This window comes from Zalophus californianus, chromosome 1 (genome assembly GCF_009762305.2).
Source record: "Zalophus californianus isolate mZalCal1 chromosome 1, mZalCal1.pri.v2, whole genome shotgun sequence".
Lineage (NCBI taxonomy): Eukaryota > Metazoa > Chordata > Mammalia > Carnivora > Otariidae > Zalophus > Zalophus californianus.
Window position 1 is genome coordinate 28,365,233 of NC_045595.1, and position 24,826 is coordinate 28,390,058.

Sequence of the window (24,826 nt, forward strand, 5' to 3'; positions counted from 1 at the left end):
AGGCTGTCCTCAGTGCATCATCCTAACACTGTTTGGACTTGATAACACTCGGTGTGCGATGCTTCCATTTGGAAAAGTCTGCTTTTTTTAATAACTGATTCAATAAAGTGTTGACAAATGATTTGTAAAATACAGTACGGCCAGCGAGCCAGGTTTATCTCTGTCATTACATGCTGCATTCAACCCGTTCACAAATGTTGCCATGTTCCCCTCATGTTAGAGCTCCTCATGCCATTCTGAATAGCAATCCAAAGATCAATACAGAGTCTGCTGAAAACAACAGGACATAACAAATGAATAATTTTATTCACAATAAAAAGCCCCAGTCCCTAAATGGATTCCACTAATGCTCAAATCCATTGTTCATGCTCAAGATGGGAGGTAGACCTAGCATAATGCAAGGGAATGGGGTTCGGAGAAGTATTAACCATACTGGTTCAAATGTATTTAAGCCACGAACAACAGCTGGACTGCACTGAGGTACATGAATAGAATGTTCACTGCAGAATTCTGAAGATGCAATCTCCAAAATGCTTCTGTTCTCTCACCAAGACACTCTGAAAAGCATTTTCCAGTAACAAGAAATTAATGGATTAAAGACATTCTGACATATCCTTCTAGAGTGTTGTACCACAGAGGCCAAAGCCTATTCAATCAGCTTTAAACACTGTTTGCAACGTACAGAAGTATTTGCTTTAGGTGGGGACAAGGAGGGATTGAAGTGGGTCTTTTGAGAACGAAGCAAATAGTCTTGCTTCAAAAGCTTATCTTTGGTCCCTGATCTGACAGTTCTTTTCCTCCTCTGAAAGGTATGAAAAAGTCAGTGAGCAAAGTCATAAGAAGAAAAGGGTTGGGGAGAGGGAGCAAAATGTTGGAGAGCACACAAGTTGAAAGATGACATTTACAAGTCTCATGAATGGCACATTCCCCAAAGGCCACCTGAATACTCTTTTTTAAAAGAAATCATCATAAATACAAAATAGAATTTTCCCGTTTGCATAAAGATGCCAATATATTGCCCTTAAGGTGCAGACTTGTCCACTGAAAATTAACACACCACAAAAAAAAAGAAAAAGAATCTTTCCCCATCTGCCATCAGTTCATTCACCACTTTTAGACTTAACTCTGTATACTTGTAACAGAGAAATGTAAACAAGATTGCAACTGACAAGGCAGGAAGGGAAAGTTTAAAAAATTCAGCTTGAATAGGATGTTAAAAAACCTGGAATAAAATGGGAACGAGATTTGGTTGGTGTTTGGGAATACTGAAAAAGCAGGATTTCCATGCACCCTTGTTGCCCCCCTTCATTGAAATTACCTATATGATCCTTATGTTTATCATTTCATTTTAAATTCAGTCAAGATAGAACTTTGGATGCTGAGGAAAAAGATGTGCAAGAGCAGGTCCTGCGGCACCCCTTTCCAGGAACTAAGGACTCAGCACAGAGCCAGTAAGAATGCACATAGTTCTGACTTGAGGCAGACTGGGTAAGTGTTTGGCACCGTGCCTGGAACAGAATAGGAGCTCAGGAATAAACTGCTTCATGAATCAACATGCAAATAAGGAGCCAAGGGTCACAGAAAGGACTGAATATGTTCTTCCTGAAAGGGCAAGCCAGGTATCAAAACATCTTAGCCGAACCGAAAAAGGATGGAAAGGAATCCCGGTGCAGAGACGGGCAGAGGAGCGGGGGGGGGGGGGGGGGGGGGGTGACAGTGAAGGGAAATGCCACATCTCTTTAGGAAATAGTTGGAAAGGGGTAAGGCTGAGTCAAAATAATGAAAATCTTTTAAAACCATGCTAAGGATTTTGGACTTTATCTTCAAGGGGGAAAAAAGATTCATTATATTCATTAGTGGTTTATTTGCAAGGGAATAGGAAGGCAAGAGAAGATGGGAGCCTTGAGGTCTAGGAGGTGTGGGCCCGAGTGGAGTCCAGGAGCAGGCAGGGTGCAGGGAGCTGGAAGACCTAGGAGGCCCACACCAGGGAGCTGATCTAGGGCAGGCAGAAGAGAATACTGGGGGAAGATTAAAGCCCACTGCAGACATCTCACCATTTATTTTAGGAAATGTTAATGGGCAGAGCTAGCCACAGTTTCAATTCCCAAATCACAAGACAAAAGAATATCACTTTCTGCAGGTGAATGAGTAACATATGAAGATTCTTCTCACAGTTATCACCGGAGTTCACAAAGGTAAAGTGAAATTAAAAAAAAAAAAATCACAAAATTATCAGATTGTCTGAATACATTATCTATTGGCCCTGAGACCCCTTTAAACCCTGCAGATACGAAATAGCCTCATGAAGTATACAGATTATAAAAACGTCTTGGTTCTGTTATCCCCAGAAAGGGTTGGCTCCTTCTTGCTACTTTCCAAACAAACTCAGGTTTGTTCATTTTAATACAATATCCCCTGCATCCCTGGCATTTACTCAAAGATATGAGAACTGACCAGGACCCATTTTCAAAGTGGCAATTCCACTGCCATCTGGAACAAAACCAGTTATCAGTCAGTAACTGTTCACTGCTCAGAATAGGCATTTCCCTAGAAGCAGACACCACAACTTAAGTACAAACATGCATATAACCCACATCTTGTATCACACATGCCAAATGGGTTAAAAAGACCATGAAAAGTCAAGTTTCTTAGTATCAATATATAAGTAAAAAAAAATAATAAAGCTAAATGCAATCCATTATTAACCATTAAAAAGGCAGTACAACTTGGCAACCTCACATTTTTCCAGGCCAAGGTATTAAAATGCATTCATCTAAAATCACATTTTCATCCCAGGTCCCCTCTTTGATACAAGATAGAAGTCAACTAAAGCTAGCACTCTAACAGATACCTATGGCATTTCAACCATATTCTTCTGACACTGGAATTCTCAAGCATTTTCTTTAAAAAAAAAAAAAATTCCTCAGAGGAAAAAGACAACCAGAAATTGCAGCAAAATCAAATGAAAAAATAAAACACTTCTGTTATTTTAAGAACTTCACAGTCTCTTAGAAGAACTCAATATAAAATTGGTATACAATTTTTAAATTGTCCTTTTTTAGAGGACCTTCCTGAACCATTCTAGTTTTTATTTTTACTTCAATAGAGAATATTTTCTAATATTTATAATGTAGACTATTTTTATACATTTAAAAGAAGAGTTAAATATCAAGTAGTCATTCACATATCATTTAGTAGTTTACTGCTGTGATTAGTTTTACAAATTTACAAAATTTATTTAGCTAAAATTAAATTCAAGGAATTTGGGCATCTATCATAAAATCACAATTATCTTTCAGTATATGTTTTCTTATTAGTATTATTTTCAATGTACAACAGTTATATGGACAAGAAAGAAGATTATTCCTAAAGTTTTCAAACACCTTGAAAACTCCCATGAGGGTGTGTGTGTGTATATATATATATATTTATATATTATGGAAAAATATATAATATTTTTAATATATATTTTTATATATTTATAATATATAAAACCAGTTATCAGTCAATATTACATATAATATATATGTGATCATATATAAAATATTAATATATTACTAATACAAATATAATACAATTAATATGAAAATATATTAATACATTAATATAGAATATTAAATATATAAATATATTTTATATAAATTATATATATTTTATTCTGGGAACAAATCTCAACATATTTATAGATTTATACATTCAGAATTATGGAAACATTTATTTCAAAGTAAAATCACATTGTTGTGTGGAAAAAGTTGCATTCTAGAGGGAAAACAAAAAAAAATTCTAGACAGTCAGTACAAAAGTCATATGCACACAGTCACAAGTGAATACTTTCAGCAACATAAAAATAACTCCAGAATATTTCACCAATTCCTGCTTCTCCATGGCAAAGAATAAATCTTCTATTGAAGTCAACAGGAGGAAAGACTACAACTCAATGGTCAGAGAGAAATAAAACAACTCTACCACCAGGACACTGAACAATGATCTAGAAGTTGCGATGCTCTCCAAGAAAAAAAAAAAAAAAATGCTATTTCAGACTCTAAAATGAAAACAACTGTTTTGTAGGTATATTTGTGTATGCATTTGCTTGAATGATCTCTAAGAAGTAAAGACACCAAGCCAGTCTCAAGTCTTCATGTAATACCTTATTTCCACATCACAAAAGTGCCACCCAATTTCTATCTTATTATTCACAATTGATAACTGAAAACAAAGCACTCATGATATTCATTGGGCCCCTTTAGACACACCTATTTATTTACACGGCTACAAGAGTGAAAAGGTCAAGTAAAAATTCACCTCCAAAGCCACGGTTGCTAAGCAACTCTTTTCAGAAGTTCTGCAACATTGATCAAGCATATTACTGGTGCCACCAACTGGATTCGGAATAAATGCAACATCCTACCTGGTTTCTCCAAAGGGGGAGGAAGGTAGATTCCTTGTTTACCTTTGCAGAAGGACATGGGAGGCCAACGCTGTATTCCTTTGGTCTGTTAAGTTCAGAGGTTTTTATTTCTCCTCTCTTAAAAAAAAAAAAAAAAAAAAGGATACGTCCTGGTACCACAGGTTTCCTATTCACAAGAGCAAAGGACAGTTCTGTTTTGAGAAAAACCACAGAGGGCTTGATGAGGTGTTGGCCAAATCGGAATGACATTTCCTCACAGTTGAAGCCTGAAAGAGAAAATGATTTAGGAAATGAGCTTTTATAAAATTCAGATGAGAAACACAGATTATACACAACTTTAAAGAAAGCAAATCCCATTACTACCGATTTTTAGTTGCAAAGATGTCATTGAAGCTGTCTCCCACTTAATATCCACTGAGATGGATTCTGGGCAAGTCCTCCTAACATACACTCTCCTCTGCCTACCCAGCCTTGTCTTGCTTTAGAGTGTTTTGAAGCAGAAGCTTGCACTTAGACAACAAAAAAGTCTTCTTAAATCCTTCTGTGATTCAAGATGTCACTTTAACCCAAATCTGCTAGGTGCTACCTGTCGGCTCATTTTTACCCATTCATTTCATCATCTTTGCTAAGATGAAATTTTTAATTGTTAAGCACTGCCTATAAGCCATTTAATTCGTAAGTGATTTTCTCAAATGGTTTTATCTCTATTTATATAAAAGCAATTTAGAAAAAATACAACCACCATTTGACCTTGCCTACAACTACAAAAACATGAGCACTCTGAGAGAACTATTAGAGTAAAAATTTCAAAACGGGGAAAATTTTTGAGAAAAAGAAAGGGCAAAACAGAGTTCAAGAATGAGAACTCCTGGCTGATGCAGAGCCAAGATGCAGCAAGGTGTGTGAAATGTTCCATCTCCTCTTTTGGGGGGAAAGCCACGGGGGTGCAGGGGTGGTTGAAGGAATAGTTGGCGCTTGGCATCTGGGGTGTGAGGTAATAATTTTCCAACAGTCAGATGCCCATACTGGGCAAAGTTACTTCTGAATGACGAAGACACAACCTCCTTGGGAAACCATTCATTTTTCTAATTTAGAAACCACCCCGCTGCAAAACTATGAAAATAGTTCAACCCATGGGAAACCAGAAATTGGATTACAAAAAGGACGTCGTCAGAAAATGGTTGACTATTATATAAAGCATAACAATAAGTGTACAATTGTTTAATGATTCTGATGTTCTCAATGACTCAAAAGATACAGAGGGCCACGCAAAGGTCATCTACGGTCATCTAGAAGTACCCACATAGCAAGAACCTAACATTTCAGGGACAGAGACATAAAATGGAAGGTTTGCCTCAATGGTACAAATACTGATTTTCAGAACATTTACAACTAGCTCATGAAAGGCCATTAAGGACATTGAGAATCATCTAACCTAGTGGTTCTCAAGGCAGGTTTCCTGGATCAGCAACATCAGCATCCCCTGGGAACTAATTAGAAATGTAAATTCCATAAATTCCTACTCTGGACCTATCAAACCAGAAACTCTGGGAGAAGAGCCAAGCAATCTACGTTTGAATAAGCTGTCCAGATGATTCAGAACCATGATCAAACCCAACTAGTCTCCCAATCCTTGGGTCCTTCCCTACAGAATCCTGGCCAACTAGCTGGCTAGGCTATGCTTGGGTATACCCAGCAGTGGGAAGTTCACCACCCATTGCTTCTAAGACAATTCCAGCAATTACACAGCTGTCCTTCCCACCAAGTCTATTTATTTGTCATGGATTTATGCCTTAGGGCCATATGAAACAAGGAGCACGCAAGGGGTAGTGCTTCAGATATTTAGAGTTAACCTTTACTCATTTCCCATTTTTCTAAAATAAACATGGCACTTCATTTCAGTCCTTCTGCAAACAGCATTGATTCAATTCCACCGCAGCTCTTGGTGTTTTGTTTTGTTGTTTTGTTTTTGCCTGCCCAGCATTTACTTTCTGTATCTCTGGCCATAGCACCCGCATTCTTCTTTGGGTAACACCCCACTGTATTCTGTTTGGGGGGCTATTCCCACTGCCTGATTCTAGGGACAGGAAAGTAATCCAGACATCCTTAGACTTCTGTCATGTGACTGGTTCAGGAGTGGAACAGGACAAAAAATGAGCCACTGGAAGAAAGGAGATCCATGCGAGAATTACTGCTGACAGTACAGAGAAAGAACTTTCTTCCTGCTGAATTGCCAATTTGGTAGGACATGAACTGCAACAACTAGAGGTTACGCGGAGTAGAGTCTACCTGACATCCAGAGCCCACAAGGAGGCCGGCAGAGCCAAGATAGAGACCCATTCCTAGAACATTTTTTGAGCACCTGGATCTAACAATGCTGTAAGGAATAGCATGCCCAGAATGTGTTTGCTCTCAAGGATTATCGTTCGGAATTGCCTGAAGCACAGGCTTAGTTGACGAGCTCCTATTAGGAGTCCTTGAAAGGCTCTTCATCTGATTTTTCTTACCATTTCTCCTTCATCACTATGCCCAGCCCCATTCTTTCCATCACAGAGCTTCACTTTTTCATAACATATTGTTTATCATCTTATTTGCATTTTGTATTTTCCTTAAAATTTGTATATAAATTGTATCATGCTTTAAATCTCATTCTGCTTTTTTTCTCAACACTGTTTTAGAGACTCAATTCATGTTGCTCTAAGTAGATAAGGAATGAATTCATTCCTTTCTACTGCTTATTCACTCTCACTATATTACACTGTAATTTTCCTTACCTGTCCCTCTAGTGCTGAAGAATTAGCTTGTCTCCCATCTTGTACCACAAATACCACCGTGGTGGCCACCTTACATAGATTTCCCTGAATGTGTAGGCTTGAGTCCCATTATTTGTTTTTAATATCTGGATTTTCTAAAATAAATGCACCAGTTCGCATTCCCAGAAGTAATAGATGCAGATTTCTATTTTCTCACATCCTTGCCAGCACTTGTGAGCCTCTGATATCCTAGCTGTTACTGCTATGAGAGGCAAAAATGGAATCCCTTCGTTTTACTTTGTCTCCAATGTGACCTATGTATTTCTCCTTGTATTGCCAACTCACATTTTGCCTTCTTTTATAGGAGTTTCCTCCCTTCTATTTTCTAATTTTTCAGAGTCCTTTGTATATTTAAATATTGATCTTGGTCTTTTAAACATGATAATTATATTTTTACCATCTGTTAGTTTTCCTATCATATGATCCATTAAACAAAAAGCATTCATTTTGATGTATTCATTAATTTTCTTTTTATGGCTTGTGCTCTGTGACTTACATAACAAACCCTTCTCTACCACAAGGTTATAAAAATAAGTCTTAAATTTTTGTCTATCAGGTTTATAGCTTCATTCTTAACAGGTACTTAACCCACTTGGGATTTTGCTTACAGTAGGAGTTACAAAAATGTGTTTTGTTTTTTACTTTTGTGAAACAATTTTCCTAGCACCAATTGCTGGGAATAATTACACCAAATCCCTGTATTTACAAAGGAATGAGTCTGTACTTCCAATATTCTGATTCTATGTTAGATGCTAAAGAGCAGAGGTGCCAGATTTTTTTCTCTAAAGGGCCAGATTCAGCCGGTCACACAGGCTGCTGTAACCACTCAACCCTGTTACGGCAGCAAAAAAGCAGCCAAAGACAATACATAATAAATGGATGTGCTGTGTCCCAATAAAACTTTATTCATAAGAACAGGCAGCAGCCTGGACTTGGCTTCTGGGCTGTAGTTTGTCAACTCCTATTATATAACGTGAATGCCTTGCAAAAGGAGGATTCTTCTTTATTCACCCATATAAATTTGAGATTCAACTCTGCCCCTTGAAAAAATTTATTCCTCAGATGTTGATTAGAATTACACTGATTTTAAATTTTAATGGGGGAAACCCGACACCTTCACAATATTCAATCAATCCATTTATGGATGCTGCATTTATGTTCTATAATACCATAATAAAACTCTTGTAATAGGGTTTTAAATTTCCTTTATATGTTTTATGAATTCTTAGATTTATTCCTAGATAGCTTTTAGTTTATGTCACTATTATAAATGGTATCTTATCATCATAGTTTATAATTGGTTATTCCCAATACAGAGGAAAGCTATTGAATTTTATATTTTGCTCTTACAAGCTGGCAACCTAGCTGAACCCTTGTATTGCTATTAATAGTTTCTGCTGATTCTCTTTGGTTTTCTATATAAATGATTTTACTTAGAAATAATGACAATTATCTCTCTCACTTCAATCTTTCTACTTTTGTTGGTTTGTCTTGCTGCATTGGTCAGGCATCTGGTAATGTGCTGAAAGGCAGAATTAACACAGGCATCCTTGTCTTGCTCCCAACCTTAAAAGGAATGAGGGAATGAGTTTAAACCTCTGTCTGTTCCACTAAAAACGGTATCTGCCATAGGTTTTTGGTTAAAGGCTTTATCAAACCTAAAAACAAAAAAAAATCTCTATTTTAAGTCTAAGGGTTGATTCCATTTAAAAAAAAAGAAAAAGAACTTAGATTTATTAAATGGTTTTTGTCATTGATCACACAACCTCTTGTTCTTTGCCATTAATGTGATAAATTATGGTAACACTTTAAATGCTGAAACATCCTTTCACGCTTATGAAAAATTAAACTTAGTCACAATTATTTTTAACATATGGCTAGATTTGAATTTAGTGTTTTTCATGTCATAAATGAAGTTAGCCAATATTTTTTACCTAGTTTTGTTTTAAAACAAATCAAACTTATATGTTGGCTTTTCTTTGTTCTATAAGAAGTTTGATAAACAAGGATTTTCTGTTCCTTGAGATTTAAATAGAACTACTTGTCAAACTACTAGGCCTATTTTTATATCACAGGATTGTTTTGAGAAGCATTACAATTTATTTAATGGTTACTGATTACATTTTTCCCCTTGCATCAATTTTTTAGCCTAAATTTATCCTAAATCATTTTTTTCACCTAAATTGGTCTTTATTGGTAAAAAACTCATTCTTTTTTTTTAACAGAATAATAATGTAATCCATAATTATTTCTTTTACCTATTTTGTTTTTATTCATAATGTATATTTTATCAGTTTTCCTGGAATTATACCTAGCCTATTAAGCTTCAAAAAACTTTTGTAGTTCTTTGCTTTTATTATCTCTAGGTTATTGCTTATTTTCTGCAATAAAATTCTTTCCCCTTTTTCCTTCCTTCCTTGTTTCTTCAGATTTACCATGTCACAGTTTTTTTTCTAATTACCTGAGCCAAACATTGACCTTATGGGGTTTCAGACTTTCTATTTTCCTCCTAGGTAACAAAAAGCTATACATTGCCTTCAAAGTACTCCATTACTAGCTCTCTCAAACGTTGACCTTTGTGCTTTTATTACTACTCAGTGTAAAACTTTGCTATTCTTATCATTTCCCATTTCACCTGAGGGTTATTTTGTAGTAGGTCTTTTCATTTCCAAACATACAGGATATTTCTGCTATCTTTTTCTTAACGATGACTGATTTTAAAGTGCTGTAGTTTAAAGCACTAAGACAATATATTCTGCATTTGTTGAGAAGTTCTATACACATGGTAAACCAAACTCATTGGCTGTTACCCAACTCTGTCCTTTGCTCACTCTGGCTTATTATTTCATCCACTTCTGAAAAGATGGTGCTGGATTTCTATGATTGCTGAATCTGTGTCAAAGAGCATCAATTCCTGCCTTCTGTACTATGGCATGTGCATATGCTCCTATTCATTTTACTCCCCTGAACTACTGTTCCTTTTTCTCTTTGTATTTGACAAGCATCACTTTCTTCATCCCCTTATCATTAGACTGTGTCCTCTTAAATGTATTTTATAAATAATATAGCATTTTGTTTTCCATCCGTGGGAAAATCTGTCTTGATTAGTTTAACCCTCAGACATTTATGCCAATTCTTCTTTAAGCTTATTTGGAACATCCTATTTCACCTTTGTTTCCATTTTCTCTTTGTTTCACTTTTTTCTCCTTCCTACCTTCCACTGATTCAGATCAAATTTCTTCCTGTGGGTCTGAAAGTTCTGCCATCTATTTCCTCTCAATAGAGATTATTCTTATTACAATTTAAACTAGTGCTCAACTTCCCCATCATAGAAGCAGATCCATCTCTCAGTCCCTTGGCATAATCTTACCACCTTAGATATCTTTCAGGTATCTTCCCCCCCCCCCCCAGGTCTACCTTCTGATGCACTGAAATAATACAGCATTGTAATTTCATGTAGTTACTGATATGCTGAGTTTTTATTTGTACCCTCAGAGATCCTGTCTGAAAACAGTGGATGATGGTATACGTAAAGCTCATCTCACTACGGCACATGAAACAGTACCAAAAAAATAGTATTATTTTTCTATCTCTTTGCCCAAATCCAATTAGCCTCTTTAGTCACGGTAAAATTCTGCCCATTTGTGCTGCTAGCAGACATGCTTCCTCAAGTTTTAATTTCAATGGAGAAGAAAAACACTCAGCAACTATAAAAGGAACAGAAGTGGAGCAAAGAGTAAGAGCCAATATCGTGTGATGGGAAGATTCTTGCATCTCCAGGATCTCAAACTATCTGCAAGACTGAGATAAATATTAAATACTTTCCTCTCACGTGAAGATGACCGAAAGCAATTTCATTTTAAGCTGAAGTAAAATTGTTGATTTTTTTTTTTTTTAAACCCAACAAGAAGGCTGGATGTACCAATCTTCTGTTGAATTCCCAGAGGAAAATCACCTCCTGGGATCTCTGTTACTTAATAAATACAGAGTTGGCTTCTGGCATCCAGAAAACCAAGCACTGGGTTAGGGACTTCAGTCTAAGCTTTAGGTCTCCTTAGACTTATTAGCAGCCTCAGCTGAGACCAAAATAGAAGGCTGACTCCAGAAACAGTGACTGAGTCCTGCATGTGTCTGTTTATAAACAATAGCATATTAATGAACACCTAAAGTCTTATGCTTTTAGCTACTTCTTTAATTTATATTCCTTAATAATAACATCTGTTATCTTGAACAAAAACTACATGCCTTCAAGGTATTAAATCAGTCTCTATTTCCCACCTTTTCAGCTGCTGAAGTTATCTGTACCCTACAGTCCCTTTACCTCTCTATCCACTATAACCTGTCTCTGCCTCTCTATCTCCTAGAACTCACAGCAGCTGGTAGCATCATGTTATTTTTAGAACTTTGTCTTCAAAATTTAGTAGAGAGAAAGGAAGTAATGAAAGATCTCTATTGACTACTCACATTTAATTTTGTGACTCAGTGGATTTGAGCAGTCATTTTCTGATAGGGCTAGATAGGCAACCTAATTCACGGTGAAATAAGTTTCAATGGGCACAAAAGCAAATGCTCTAAAATGATAAATTTCCCAACCATTAACAACAGGAGATGACAATAGCTCACTTCAGGGTAGGTCAGGTTCTCCTCCTGGTTTGCTTTCAAAATGTGATGTTAATGTCCAACTAAAAATAACCACCATATGCTTCTAAACTTGTCCCCGAAAAGCAAAAAATCAACTGTAGAATTCGAACAGAAAAGGCCCTCCAAGATCGAATAGATACATTCCCCTCATTTTAGAGATACTGAATAACTTGACAGGCCAAGTGGCTAACTCAAATTCACTGTGAACCTCAGAGGGTCTCCTTTAGAGGATACTATTTGGGGAGGATAAAAACTCTCCATAAGGATTTCTCAAATTTGGGAATCTAGGACCTGAGAGACCCCACTTTCAGAATCTCTCAAGTAAAGATAACTGTCACATTCAGGAATCGTTTGGTGCCAAAACTATAGGGCAGTAGTCTTGTAGGACAGTGAGCTGGTGATCCAGAATACATGCCTATGTCTATCACATTCGTATTATTTTGTCAAATGGAGAAGACAAAATTTAAACTTTTTGAGAATGGGAGGACCCTTCAAAACCCAACAACCCAAGTTTGAAAAGCTCAGGACTTTAGCAAAGGCACCTACCAGATCATGCCCGTGAGGATACAAAATCTTACTCAACAGACCACCAGGAACCCATTTCATTACTCTCTTTTCCCTAAAGAGAATGATTTCTTTGGGATAAATTTAAGTCTTCATATTTCCCCAAGCAAGGTAATAGGCTGATTACTCAAAATGTGGTCTGCGGACCAACAAGATCTGCATCCCCTGAGAGATGTCAGAAATGCAGGTGCCCAGGCTCCCCCCTGCCAAACCATCGGCATCGTCCCGTATTTAAACAAGATTTCAAGTTGTGCTGTATGCACATTAAAGTTTGGGAAGCACTTCCTTAGAGCACTAGTTCCAATTAAAATCACCGTGGGAGCTTTTCTAAAACAATAGATTCTTAAGCTCCTTCCTGGCCTGACTCCAGCAGAACCTCTGTGATAATGTTAAGAACACAGCTCAAGGGTCAGTCTGTGAAATGGGGAGAACAACAGTACCTTCCTCTCCAGGACACATGTAAAGCATTTAATAAGTATTTTATAAATCTAGTCATTTCATTGTTGGTACTTTATGCTGTCAAAAGAAATGCCAGGGGCGTCTGGGTTAAGTGTCTGTCTTCAGTTCAGGTCAGAGCCCCGCACTGGGCTCCCTGCTCAGCGGGGACCCTGCTTCTCCCTGTGCCCCCCATCACTGCTCTCGCACGCTCTCATTCTCTCTCGCTCTCTCTCCAATAAAATCTTTAATTAAAAAAAAAGTAATGCCAATTTTTATTCAATTGTTAACTGCCAGCTAATACATAATATTGCCAAGTTTCTTAGAAAAGTGCTTTCATATAAATAGTACAGAATTATTAAATTAAAAAACAAGTAAAACATTCTATTTGGTACTGCACTACCACTAGGTGACTGCTATCCTCTCCTCACTAGGGGGAGAGCAGTGTCAGTTTAAAAGTAGCACCTAAGGGACACCTGGGTGGCTCAGCTGGTTAACCGACTGACTCTTGATCCTCAGCTCAGGTCTTAATCTCAGGGTTGTGAGTTCAAGCCCCACATTGGGCTCCACGCTGGGTCCAGAGCCTACTTGGGGGGAAAAAAAAAAAAAAGCACCTGATAAAATAGAAATAGGTAATACCATACTCAGTATTTCCATTCCAAGTGATTTCTATATAAAAACTTAATCCTCCTGACAACACTATGAGGAATGTGTCTCATACAACATGTGTGTATCTCTTTGAGCTCAATACCTAGATTTAAGAATCACCGTTCAAAGGATACTGAACCTTTGAAGCTATTGATATGTACTGCTAAATATCTCACAAAAGACTGATAAAAATTTACATTCAAAGGTAATATGAGCAAAAGGCCTATTTCCCCATAACTTTGTCAGCATTGGGTATTCTTCGATTCTCCAAACCTCTAGTAAAAATTTGTTCATCCTTAGGAATATAATGTCGGGGGAAATGACCATTCTAGCTCAAATAATCTGCCATGGAAATGGACGCCTCCTAGGCACCCAAGAATCCAGACACATCAGAAAAGAAATATGGTCTTTTGGTTAAAAGAATGAAAATGTTATCTTTTACCTTGAAAAATAAATGTGTTATTCCATTATGGTAGGGCATGGTAAGATTTACTTTGAAAGTCATATGCTGTTTTTATGTCCACTCAGCCAATGGCAGGAATGTAGACCAATCCTAGAAGGCATGACCAACTGTCTGAGTGTCATCAGAAGATACCACATTGCAAATAACTCCAGCTCCTTTCCCAACTGGTAAACATGCTTCAATTCCAATTAACTTCATTTAAAAATTGAGGACTCGTAAAGGTTCATCAAAAATGTAAATGAGATAGGATTCGTTAGCCAACAGCTTTTCTAAGAGCAACCCTACCAGAAAAGACCTGTCATCTCACTGAGGAACAGCATATTTTCAGCAGGCCAGGCTCCCAAACATGTTTTATTGCAGACTAGGACAACAATCAAGATACATAAATGGATAGCTGGAGACGTGATTTAGGTTTAGGTGACTTATAAAACATTCTAAACTTACAGGCATATGTCAAAATTCCACAGGAGCCAGCATAACAACATCCCACAAGAAGGTGACAAGAACAAAGAGAAAGAAGACAGTTTGAAGGGTCTCGAATTTCAAGCAAATAAAAGTGTATCTGTAACATTTTTATACCAAGAAAAAACAATTTTTAGTGAAGTAGATTAAGTTATCAACCTATGGTGTCACTAAAGAAGAATTTTCATTTGTTAACAAGTCAAAAAAAAAAAAAACCCAAAAAACAAAAACTGAAGCTCAGCTATTTATAAGCAAAACACACAGGCATTTCAAAATGCCAACTGCTTCTTCAAGATCTCACTTCATCAGCAACCTCTCCTCCTCCTGTCACATTCATGTGTTGCAATTTTTGCTTGTTAACCAACTCTGATCTCACTCCCCTGGTTCCTTCCCCTTCTCCTACAAAGGTGTTCAGAGATTGCCTACACTTAACAAGACTTTCCTTGAATTGGTTCCTCATTAAACCCAATCACTTACTCAGCCAGCAAGTACTTATTATATATTCGCCACTTTCTAAATATTATTCTAGCGGTGCAATGGATAAGCCTCGCCCTGGGAAAACCACCTTCGTGATCATGGTATCTCCCGTGAACATGCCAGACCAGGCTCCCATTCTCATGGGGCATTTTAGGGATAGGGTAAGGAGGTTCAGTAAGCGGTAGAGACCACAAATGGATCAGCAAGCTGACATGTTTCTGATTTTGATTAAAAGGAAATAATTCGGGTCCCAAAGGACAGAGTGACTTGGAGGGGATTGAAGGAATGGATTTAGTGGTGATGGAAAGGGAACTGAACATTTGATCTGGGACTTGAATGAGGAGCCCGCTATAGGTGAGGATCCGGGGACACAGCTTTCCATGGAAACAGGTGCCAAGGTAAGAATGACCCCTGGTCTTAAAGGAATAGAAGGAAAGAAGGTGGGAGAGACAGCAGAGCCTAAGAACAGGAGGCAAAACAGAAAGGTAAGGAGGTAAGTTGAAAGATAGCTAGGGACCAGATCATGCAAGGCCTCGTTTGGGATTTCATTCAATGAATAAAGAGAAGTCTGTGATGAAAAAGATTTAAGCTACAGAGTGCTCAATTTTCAAATTTCACTTTTTTAAAAAGATTTGTTTGACACAGAGTGCACAAGCACGGGCAGCAGCAGAGGGAAAGGGAGAAGCAAGTTCTCCGCTGAGCAGGGAACCCGTCACGGGTCTCTAATCCCAGGACCCCGGGATCACAACCTGAGCCGAAGGCAGAGGTTTGACCACCTGAGCCACCCAGGCGCCCCTCTAATTTCATTTTTTAAAGCAGATCTTCGCTATTACATGTTAAAATCATCTCAGGTTTTTTTTTTTTTTTAATGCCCCCCATGCCCTAAGTATTTTTTAAATTGAGCTACAATTTACATACCATAAAATTCATTCATTTAAATGTACAAGTCAGTGGTTTTTAGTAGCATCAGAGTTGTGTAATTATCACCAAAATATTTTCTTCACTCCAAAAAGAAACACCACATCCTTTAGCAATGGCTTCCCCTTTCCCCTCTACACAGCCCGTGGCAACCATTCATCTACTTTGTCTCAATATATCTGCCCATTCTGGACATATCATAGAAATGGAATTATACATGTAGCCTTTTGTGTCTGGCTTCTTTCACTTGGCATCATGTTTCAATGTTCATCAATGTTGTAATAGGGTGTCAGCACTCCATTGCCTTTAAATGCTGAATCCCATCCCATTGTATGCCTAGACTGCATTTTTAAATCATTTATAAATTGATGGACATTTGAGGTATTTCTACTTTGGGGTTAATATGAATAGTGCTGCTATGAAGATTCAGGTGCAAGCTTTTGTGTTAGCCTAGGCTTTCAGTTCTCTTTGGGTGTATACCTAGGAGTGGAACTGCTGGGTCATATGGAAACTCTGTACAGAACATTCAGGGAACTGCCAAACGGTTATCCTTAGCGACTCCACCATTTTACATTACCACCATCAATGAATAAAGATTCCAGTTTCTCAACATCCTCACCAACAGCTCACTCCCATATATTTTAATTGGCCTGGGTTACACCTGGGCATCCTTTGGGTTGCTTTGAAGAGTTCTCATGGTAATCCTAATGTGTAGGGAGGCCCAAGAACCCTCTACTCCTGCCTGTTCATTGCCAACATCCTGACACGAATTTACACTTACACCCTGTACTACCGGCCCCGGAACTCTCTGGACCAGTTATATTCTCGCCAGGACCCCCCCCCCCCCCCGCCCACTTAATAATGACATCTGCTCTGTAGCTGATTCATCCAGGGAGAGAATAAAACACAAATAAGATATAATCTTATATTTATGATATATATGTAACCTTGTATTTATGTAATTATATAACCCTGTATTTATGATTATATAGAACCTTATATAATTACATTATATAACCTTATACTTATATAAATTATATATAACCTTATATTTATAATATAGTCATTTTCAGAGTACAATGAGTAAACAAAACTTTAATTTGTGTTGTACATGTATATAGGAGAAATCTGGAAATTCAAAATGATTTTCCTGTGACATAAGGGGTTTGAATAATTTTGTCTTTTCCGTATACTTTTATTTTCTACCATTACCATGCACTAGAGAAGCTCTTCAAGGAGTTATCTTCAAGTATCCTCGGGTAATATGAATTACCAACCCCCTTCTCCCCACTGACCCACTGGAGACCCGTTCTTTAAAGAGACCAGCTGTAAAAAGTATTTGCTCCTACAGTTCTTTTCATCGAGTAAAGAAAGACAAATAGAATGAATAGATGACTTGTGTTTTATACTTCAACCTGACCTTGAGTATTAAACACAGTACCATATGTGCAAAAATGTATAAAATTCAAAATTATTTATGTCACTTAAAAAATGTTTCCTGCCAAACCAAACACAGGTGGTGAAGGTCTGTAACACCAGTATTGAGGCCTAGAGTCATTTAGAAAATCAACAGCCTGTGTTTGTAGATAACCAGCTCAAGAGGGAAAGACAACAGCTTAGATAAAAGGAAGCAGATTTCTAAACTGAAGGACAAAGTATGGCATGACTGCTTGGTCTGACGGAGGCTGAGAGTCATCCTAGCAGTAAAAATAGCCCAAACTGTATCTTTATATCGACTGCAATAGCAGAGGGGAACTTACAGGTTTAGGATATTAAAACAATATTCTTTTATGACAGATGGTAGTTACACTTGTGGTGAGCACAGCATAACACAAACTATAGAATCATTATGTTGTAAACCTGAAACAAATGTAACACTGGGCATCAACTATAGTCAAAAAACAATTTTTTTTTTTTTTAATACTTAAGAGATGCTCCTGTTGGGGAAAAAAAAAAATCTGGGGCACTTGGCAGATGCTTAACTGACTGAGCCACCCTTCAGCCCAGGTCAGGATCCCAGGGTCCTGGGATCAAGCCCCACAAGGGGGGAGGCTGCTTCTCCCTCTGCCTCTGCCCCTCCCCCCGCTCGTGTGTGCTCTCATGCCCTCTCTCAAATAAATAAAATCTTTAAAAAGAGAAAAAAAAAAATCACCTTAATGTCATATATCCTTCTGGAGTAATCAAATTTACTACTGCATTTCCATTTATACTATACTCTTCATATGAATCATGAAAGATTCATAAGAGTTCAACTCCACAGGCTGGATAGTAGTGCGGGGACACCAACTCTGAACCCATGCCAAAAGTCTGTAGAGTACATCTGTGATCTTCCAGAAGAAACCATGTCAACATCCTTTCGTCAGTGCACAGGCCTCTCAGAAGTTAGGAGACACCCAAAGCTCTTTCACTTTAAGGTTTCTAGCATGTTAAAAAAAATTTTTTTAAATACTAACAAAATTGCCCAAATCGTGTTAAGTTTTAAACACTAACACTGAACAGACTGAGGCTCCCAAAGCAAATGAACAAGACAATGATTATTGCGACACACAAGAAAAAGGATTCCACCACTTTTTAATACAAAATGTGTGGATTTTTGTGGTGAAGCCATGCCACTCCTGGCTTTTGCTAAAATGGAATGTTAAGGCTAATTACAGTGTCAATTATAGCTACAAAGATGGACGGATAGCTATGTGCATAGCCACGGACGGATGTACTTCCAAGTGTTCTACCATATTCAGCAATTCCTAGTTGTGCTATTCAGATAATTACGTGACTGAAAAGATCTATGATATGACAGTCCACCAGGTGGTAGGATCTGGGAAGGCTGCGAGTTCAGAAATGTCTGAAGTTCTTCCCTCAATCTTGTTCAATAGCATATGGAAACTTCACCTGACATTAAGATCTAAATTCAAGGCCTTGAACCCAAGGCCATTCCAGACTACTCATCCACTGGCTTCTCCCAGAGGTCCTCAGACGTGGGTCAAGTGAAGTCACAAGAAGCCAACCTATAACTTTTAGATCGCCCATGGTCAAGGGCACCTTACATGGTGCCCTTACTGAGGCAGCAGCAACCATGACAGGTTCTCACTCATGGGGTCTTGAAACAGAACTCCCGCCCAGTCCCCACTTCTGTATGTTTTGCCATCATAAAATAGGAACTAAAACATGGATTTGAAGTCCGTCCCGGTCCAACCCTCCTCTCCCCCCCAACCTCCACGTTGGCCTGTGCAGTACAGCATTACAGAAGGCTCCAACCAGGGTAGTTTCAATTTCATCGCCTGAAAAATGCCTCCTCACTTCCCTGTGCCAGAGCCAAATAGGTAGTTCTCAGTATCTCTTAGAGTGACAATGGTGTTTTCTCATCCTCTCACCATGATGGGCACTCATCAGGGGATCTCCATTCCTACCCATCTCATTACCTCTTCATTCCATTTGTCACCATTTGGAAATCCAGAACTCTATTAGCTTACTCTTATGAACAGTAATGAGGCTCCGGCTGCCTACTGGGGAGCATCATCGAACACTAACGAGCAGGCACTCCGAGACCCACACCTGAATCCCATCATGGGGCTCCATTGTTCAGGCCAGGTGGGACGTTTCTGTCCACAGGCAAGCTTCTTCGGGAGAGCTGGAGTTTGCAGGGTGCCTATTATGCATTCACTTTGGTTGTCTGACTCACACAGCCTCCCTGTGTGGTCGTACTCATTTACATACTGGCTATTACCTCCCTTATAATAACATTGTACAGTTTCATTCTTCCTTGTTCTCCTCTCTTCACTTGTTTAAGGACTTACTGGAGCTGAGAGTGCTCAAAGAGAAGACTAATTGGTCATTTTCTTACTGTTCCTTTTGATCTCTTCCTGACCTCAAGAGGAGGCGGCTCTTATCATCTAGGTGATCTGTCTGTATACAAACCTTCCTTGAGGTCTCCCACAGTGTCCAGCATGTTGCCTCAAACACAAAAGGTGCTGGGTAAATATTAAGTGGCATCTATACAGTTTTCTGAGTACCTAAGAAAGACGGGTCCTGATCCATAGGAGACAGAAAGATAAAGGATGAAGAAGGAGCTGGTCCCCCCTTAAACTATGACAAGGATGTCTTTGTAGTTAATAAGGGAAGAGAGGACTGACCTAAAATTCATCTCTTTCTGGACTTAATATCCATTTACAGCAGCTAGAACCTTGCACCAACGACAGCAAATGAGAATTGACTGAATACCCCTGTGTGCCAGAGCCTATGTTAGGTACTTGACCTACATTAGCTCATTTGAACCCCAACAGCCTGTACAGTAGATATTGAGAAAACAAAACCCATAGAAGTCAAATGACTTGATCAAGTACCTGTTAGCTAAGAGCCCAAAGCTCCTCTCAGTAAAAGTTGCCAAGTAATGCTCAGAAAAAAAGCAGGGCAAGATTAGAGTGTGGGATGGCTTTTGGGGAATGGAGACCCCCCCCCCCCGCAAAGGGGATGGAGACCAGAATGAGAGGTTAGGAGCCGTGGCCTCACCCAGGTGTCAAACCTGTATCCTGAGTAGCTGCTTCCTCCTTTCCCCAGTGAACACCATGATGAACACTATCTAGGAAGGACTGTGCACAGAGGTAAGAATGTTTTCACAGCTTTCAAAAGCTAAGACATTTCTGAAAGTACTTGGGGGTCAGTATTTATGATGCCAGCAAGAACACCTCTCACTAATATCCATCATGTAGATATGGAAAACCTATGCAGTAACTTATTTAACATGGGCATTTGTGAGTCATACTAACAACGTGGAGAGCCCTGCAGCTCTTGCTGTAAACTAGGCCTAATGCTAAACACTTTATGCAAGGATCTCACTTAATCCTCTCGATACCCTGGCGACAGCTTTTCATCCTTGGGATTTTATAGAGAAAGCACTGAGAGTGTAAGTCACTAGACCAAGTCTACTCGGCACATAAAAGGTGGTGCTCAGATCTCTACCCAGGGCACTGGACTCCTCTCTAGCTCCAGCAACACTAAGAAAGATCTTCTGCCCACATCGTGTCACTTGCCAAACTTTCAATGTAAATGATCATGGCAGATGTCTGCATCCAGGCGGGTGAGAAGAGCAGGGGACAGCAAGAACACAGAAAGAGACAAGTCAGGAAAGGAATTAATTTTCAAGTGCACCCGTGTGGCTGCCTACAGGGTCAATCTGGTTTTCCACAGGTGGAAAGGGATTACTCAGAGCCCACAGGGTGGCCATGCCTGGGATCTAAAGGCCTGACAGACAGGCCAAGGGCCTTATCATCAAGCCCTTTGCCTCTCCACGTAGCTGTCTCAAGTGCTCACTCACTTCACCTGGGACCTGACAGCATGCAGAGTCTGAGGCAACTCTACCTCGAGTGTGTGCTGTTGCTAAGGGCAATTTATGGCAACTTTCATTGCCAAGTCGGCTGCAAAACACAATAATTAAAAGGCTGACAAGCAATCACTAATTAAGTGCATCTGTATTGTTGAACGGATTTGGAGTCCTAGGAAAATCATGATGAGTGTTCTCCCAGAGTGGCACCTTTAGTTTCATCATCTTAAAGCCTCTTGCTTTTAAAATAACATTCCAGATGCCAGCTATTAGAAACCTATAGGGGCTCCTGGGTGGCTCAGTCGTTAGGCATCTGCCTTCGGCTCAGGTCATGATCCCGGGGTCCTGGGATCGAGCCCCGCATCGGGCTCCCTGCTCGCCAGGAAGCCTGCTTCTCCATCCTCCACTCCCCCTGCTTGTGTTTCCTCTCTCGCTGTCTCTGTCAGATAAATAAAATCTTAAAAAAAAAACTTATACATTTGAACCTTCATTTAATGACCTAAGTGAGAAAGGGTCATTGTTTTTCAAAAAAAAAAAAAAAAGGCAGCAAATGGGTTTATTTTCTCTTGAAAAATTTTTTATCCCCGTTTCAAATGATTTTGTTTGGATGCAGAAACCCCACACAGAATCGCTGCTGACAAGGCAGAAGTGTGTACCCTAGACCCTCTGAACCACCCCGCCTGCTCAGATCTCTCCGCCCTGCTTCCCTGAGACAGATGGATGCTTGACGCCTTTTCATGATTCAGAGTTGCATTCGGCATGCTCCTTCGAGTTCTAGAGCGCCAATATTTATTCCTCCTGTCCCTGTATCTAGGAAGAACGCTGTCCCCACTAACCACAGATTCCCAAGAACTCTTATCCTCCATGAAAAGCATAAAAGGTGCTTGGTCAGCTCACTGCCTGGTTTTGTTTCTATCGGGAAGGGCCCATGCCTGGAACTGTGCCTTCCTTCCTCCTCCAGGATCAATGACAGACACCACTAGTCAACTACGACATCCTCGGACACGATTTTCTTCACAGAACTTTCGAGATCGTCATTACCAATCAATGAGTTGCTGCATGACACGTGTAACCTATTTTTTGTTTTGTTTCTTTAGACTGGTGACCCAGAGAAAGCTTTCATGGTGGCACTGAGATAGTTCTATCCATTTCAGGCGAAGGATACGGTAATACGTGTAACTCCCAGAATCTCAACTCTTTGAATTAGGAGCATGATAAACTTCTAGCACTGAAATAACATGTCCTATGGTAATCCTCTAATCACCTTGTTAATAAATATCTAAAGACCACATTTTTCTCTGGGCTTCCAGCTTCCATGGGAACATTCTGACGGTGACATAATTTTTAAATTAGTAGGTTTATTCATAGTTTTACATTAGTAAATGCCAAGCTTCTTACTAATTAGCAAATTCTGTAAATCCACAGTAGTATTAATTTTCAACTGTATAGCAAATTAATGAGAAAAAAAGAGAGACAATTAAAATTTCCCGAAGGGGCACTTATTTCCATGAAATTCAGCACAAAGCAAGAAAACATTAACCCATTTGGAGTGTGCATTTAGCAAGGATTACAAAAAATGTGTCACTGTCACTGAGAAGGAGTGAAGTGCACATTTACCACGGAGCACTCTGTTACCACTAACTTCTCAGATGACATTTTCTCAGATGGCTGTGGCTGGGATTTCTCCTCTTGCCTTCCATTCTGTCAAATGCATTTTTGGGGCAGTTTCTCATTTAATAAGGTCCTATCCTGTTATTTCTTTGTTGATGTTTCCACTCAAATTGCTGGTGCACTTTTTTGGGCTTTAGAAGACAATGCACAGTATAATATTCGGATCTTCAAAAACTGCCCCACAAGAGTCTCTTGCTAAGTGCTTGTTAGTATCAATCTCACTTCCTCCACCAACCAGCTGAGAGGCTGGAGAACATACCTACCTCTGGGTGGCTGTTTCACCTCCCAGCTCCAGAAGATGAGAGAAAGCACAGTCCGCCTATGGGCACTTCTGCTGTTTCTTTACTAAGCTTTCCTACAAACACTGTTAAACAAATCTGCTTGTTTTTTCGAATTCTCCTTCAACTGTTTAAGCCTACTGTGAAGACGTTAGAGTCGTCCTGTGTTGGTGGCCATGGAAACCACCTGTGCGCATCATGGCACGGGGGTCTTCTCTCTGCTTTTCTGGGCACACTAGGTTGCTGAAGACAGGCTAGAGCCCTATGTTTGGAGAAGTGAAGAGGTTTCAAGATGAGGCCCCCCCCTGCAAGATTCCAGATCACAGTTAATACCAAAATTGAAATGCACCATGGGATACTGTGAGGGGCAAACTGCACAATCTGTAAGTGCACACACTAGGCAGTACACAGACAATTATAGCTTCCATTTGGGGCCATTTCCTTTCACTACCATGGCTATGGATGACGTAATCTGTTGAAGGGGGTCTTTGCCAATTAGAGTAGCACACGTGGAAGGGCCTGGCCTACCACTCTGTCCTAGTTATGGTATTGGTGATACACTCCAAGTAGAACACCCCTCAAACCCCCGCTGTGGCTGTGCATTCACTTCCCCATCTCACGTACTAGATCATGATCTCCTTGAGGGCAGAGAATGCAATCTGAGAACAGGGTTATCTATCAACCCCCTCCCTGAGCCGACTGAGAAACCATGTGGGGGAGGGGGGAGAACAGTTTTACGGAGGACTGGGCATTTCCCATCAGTCTCTGAATCCTATGGGCAAACCTTAACAGGTTCAGGAGAGAAGCCAAATGGGTTCTGCCACCACCTCACCCCAGGGCCCTAGGTACACAGTGCTGGTCGGATGGGACTTCCTCCCTCAGTCCAAGGTTGGAAATGGTAACTGGGAAGGTCTTCTACAGAGGCTAATGAATGCACCATTCGGAGCTATGGGCAAGTCCAAGCAAAAGGTGGCAGAGTTTAACACCTTTTCTACCTTTAAATGACAAAAGTACCCCCCCCCCAATAGCATGTAGGCCACAGCCCAGTACATACATGCCAGCTGTCACCAGGGAGGGCAGTGCTACTTTTCCTAATAGAAAGTGTTTGGGGGAGGGGCAGTGCATGGGCGGTTCAGTCAGTGGAGCGTCTGCCTTCGGCTAAGGTCATGATCTCGGGGTCCTGGGATAAAGGCCCACATCGGGCTCCCTGCTCAATGGAGAGCCTGTTTCTCCCTCTCCCGCTCCCCCTGCTTGTGCTCTCTCCTCTTTCTCTAAAATGAATAGATAAGATCTTAAAAAAATGTGTGTGTGTGTGTGTGTGTGTGTGTGTGTGTGTAAGAGAGGGATGGAAGGAAAGAGCCAGAGACTAGAAAGAAAATTTCCTTCCTAAGATTTTCATTAAACATTCCCATATACATAGCAGCTATAGCATAGTGCCTGACAAATGGTCGATACCCAATAAACATCATTTGAATAATGGATTCATTTAATACACTCTTCAATATCTCTATCTCTAGGGGCTAACAGTTGTTTAATGTATTCTGAAAGAGCCTATTACTATTTTAAACCAAACCAATACAGTAGAATGCCCTACAACACTGACATATGTGTAGGAATTGGACATCAAATTACCAATCAGATAGATGCCCAGGCAAGACCAATGTAAAAACCAATCCCATTTGGGAAGCAAAGAACAAAGCCAATATCCAAGGCCAAGATTGGAATACAGCT

General features: G+C 39.6%; 1 protein-coding gene across 10 annotated transcripts in view; it reads right to left on the bottom strand.

The window, feature by feature from the left end:
• FHIT (fragile histidine triad diadenosine triphosphatase) overlaps nucleotides 1-24,826 on the bottom strand; it is a 1,457,066-nt gene that overhangs the window by 772,428 nt on the left and 659,812 nt on the right. For all 10 annotated transcript variants that reach the window (XM_035725008.1, XM_035725007.1, XM_035725006.1 and 7 more), the window contains one exon: nucleotides 4,555-4,674. In XM_035725008.1, coding sequence (XP_035580901.1) covers nucleotides 4,555-4,657 — 103 coding nt within the window. In that variant the 5' untranslated portion in view covers nucleotides 4,658-4,674. The remainder of the gene's footprint in view (nucleotides 1-4,554; nucleotides 4,675-24,826) is intronic.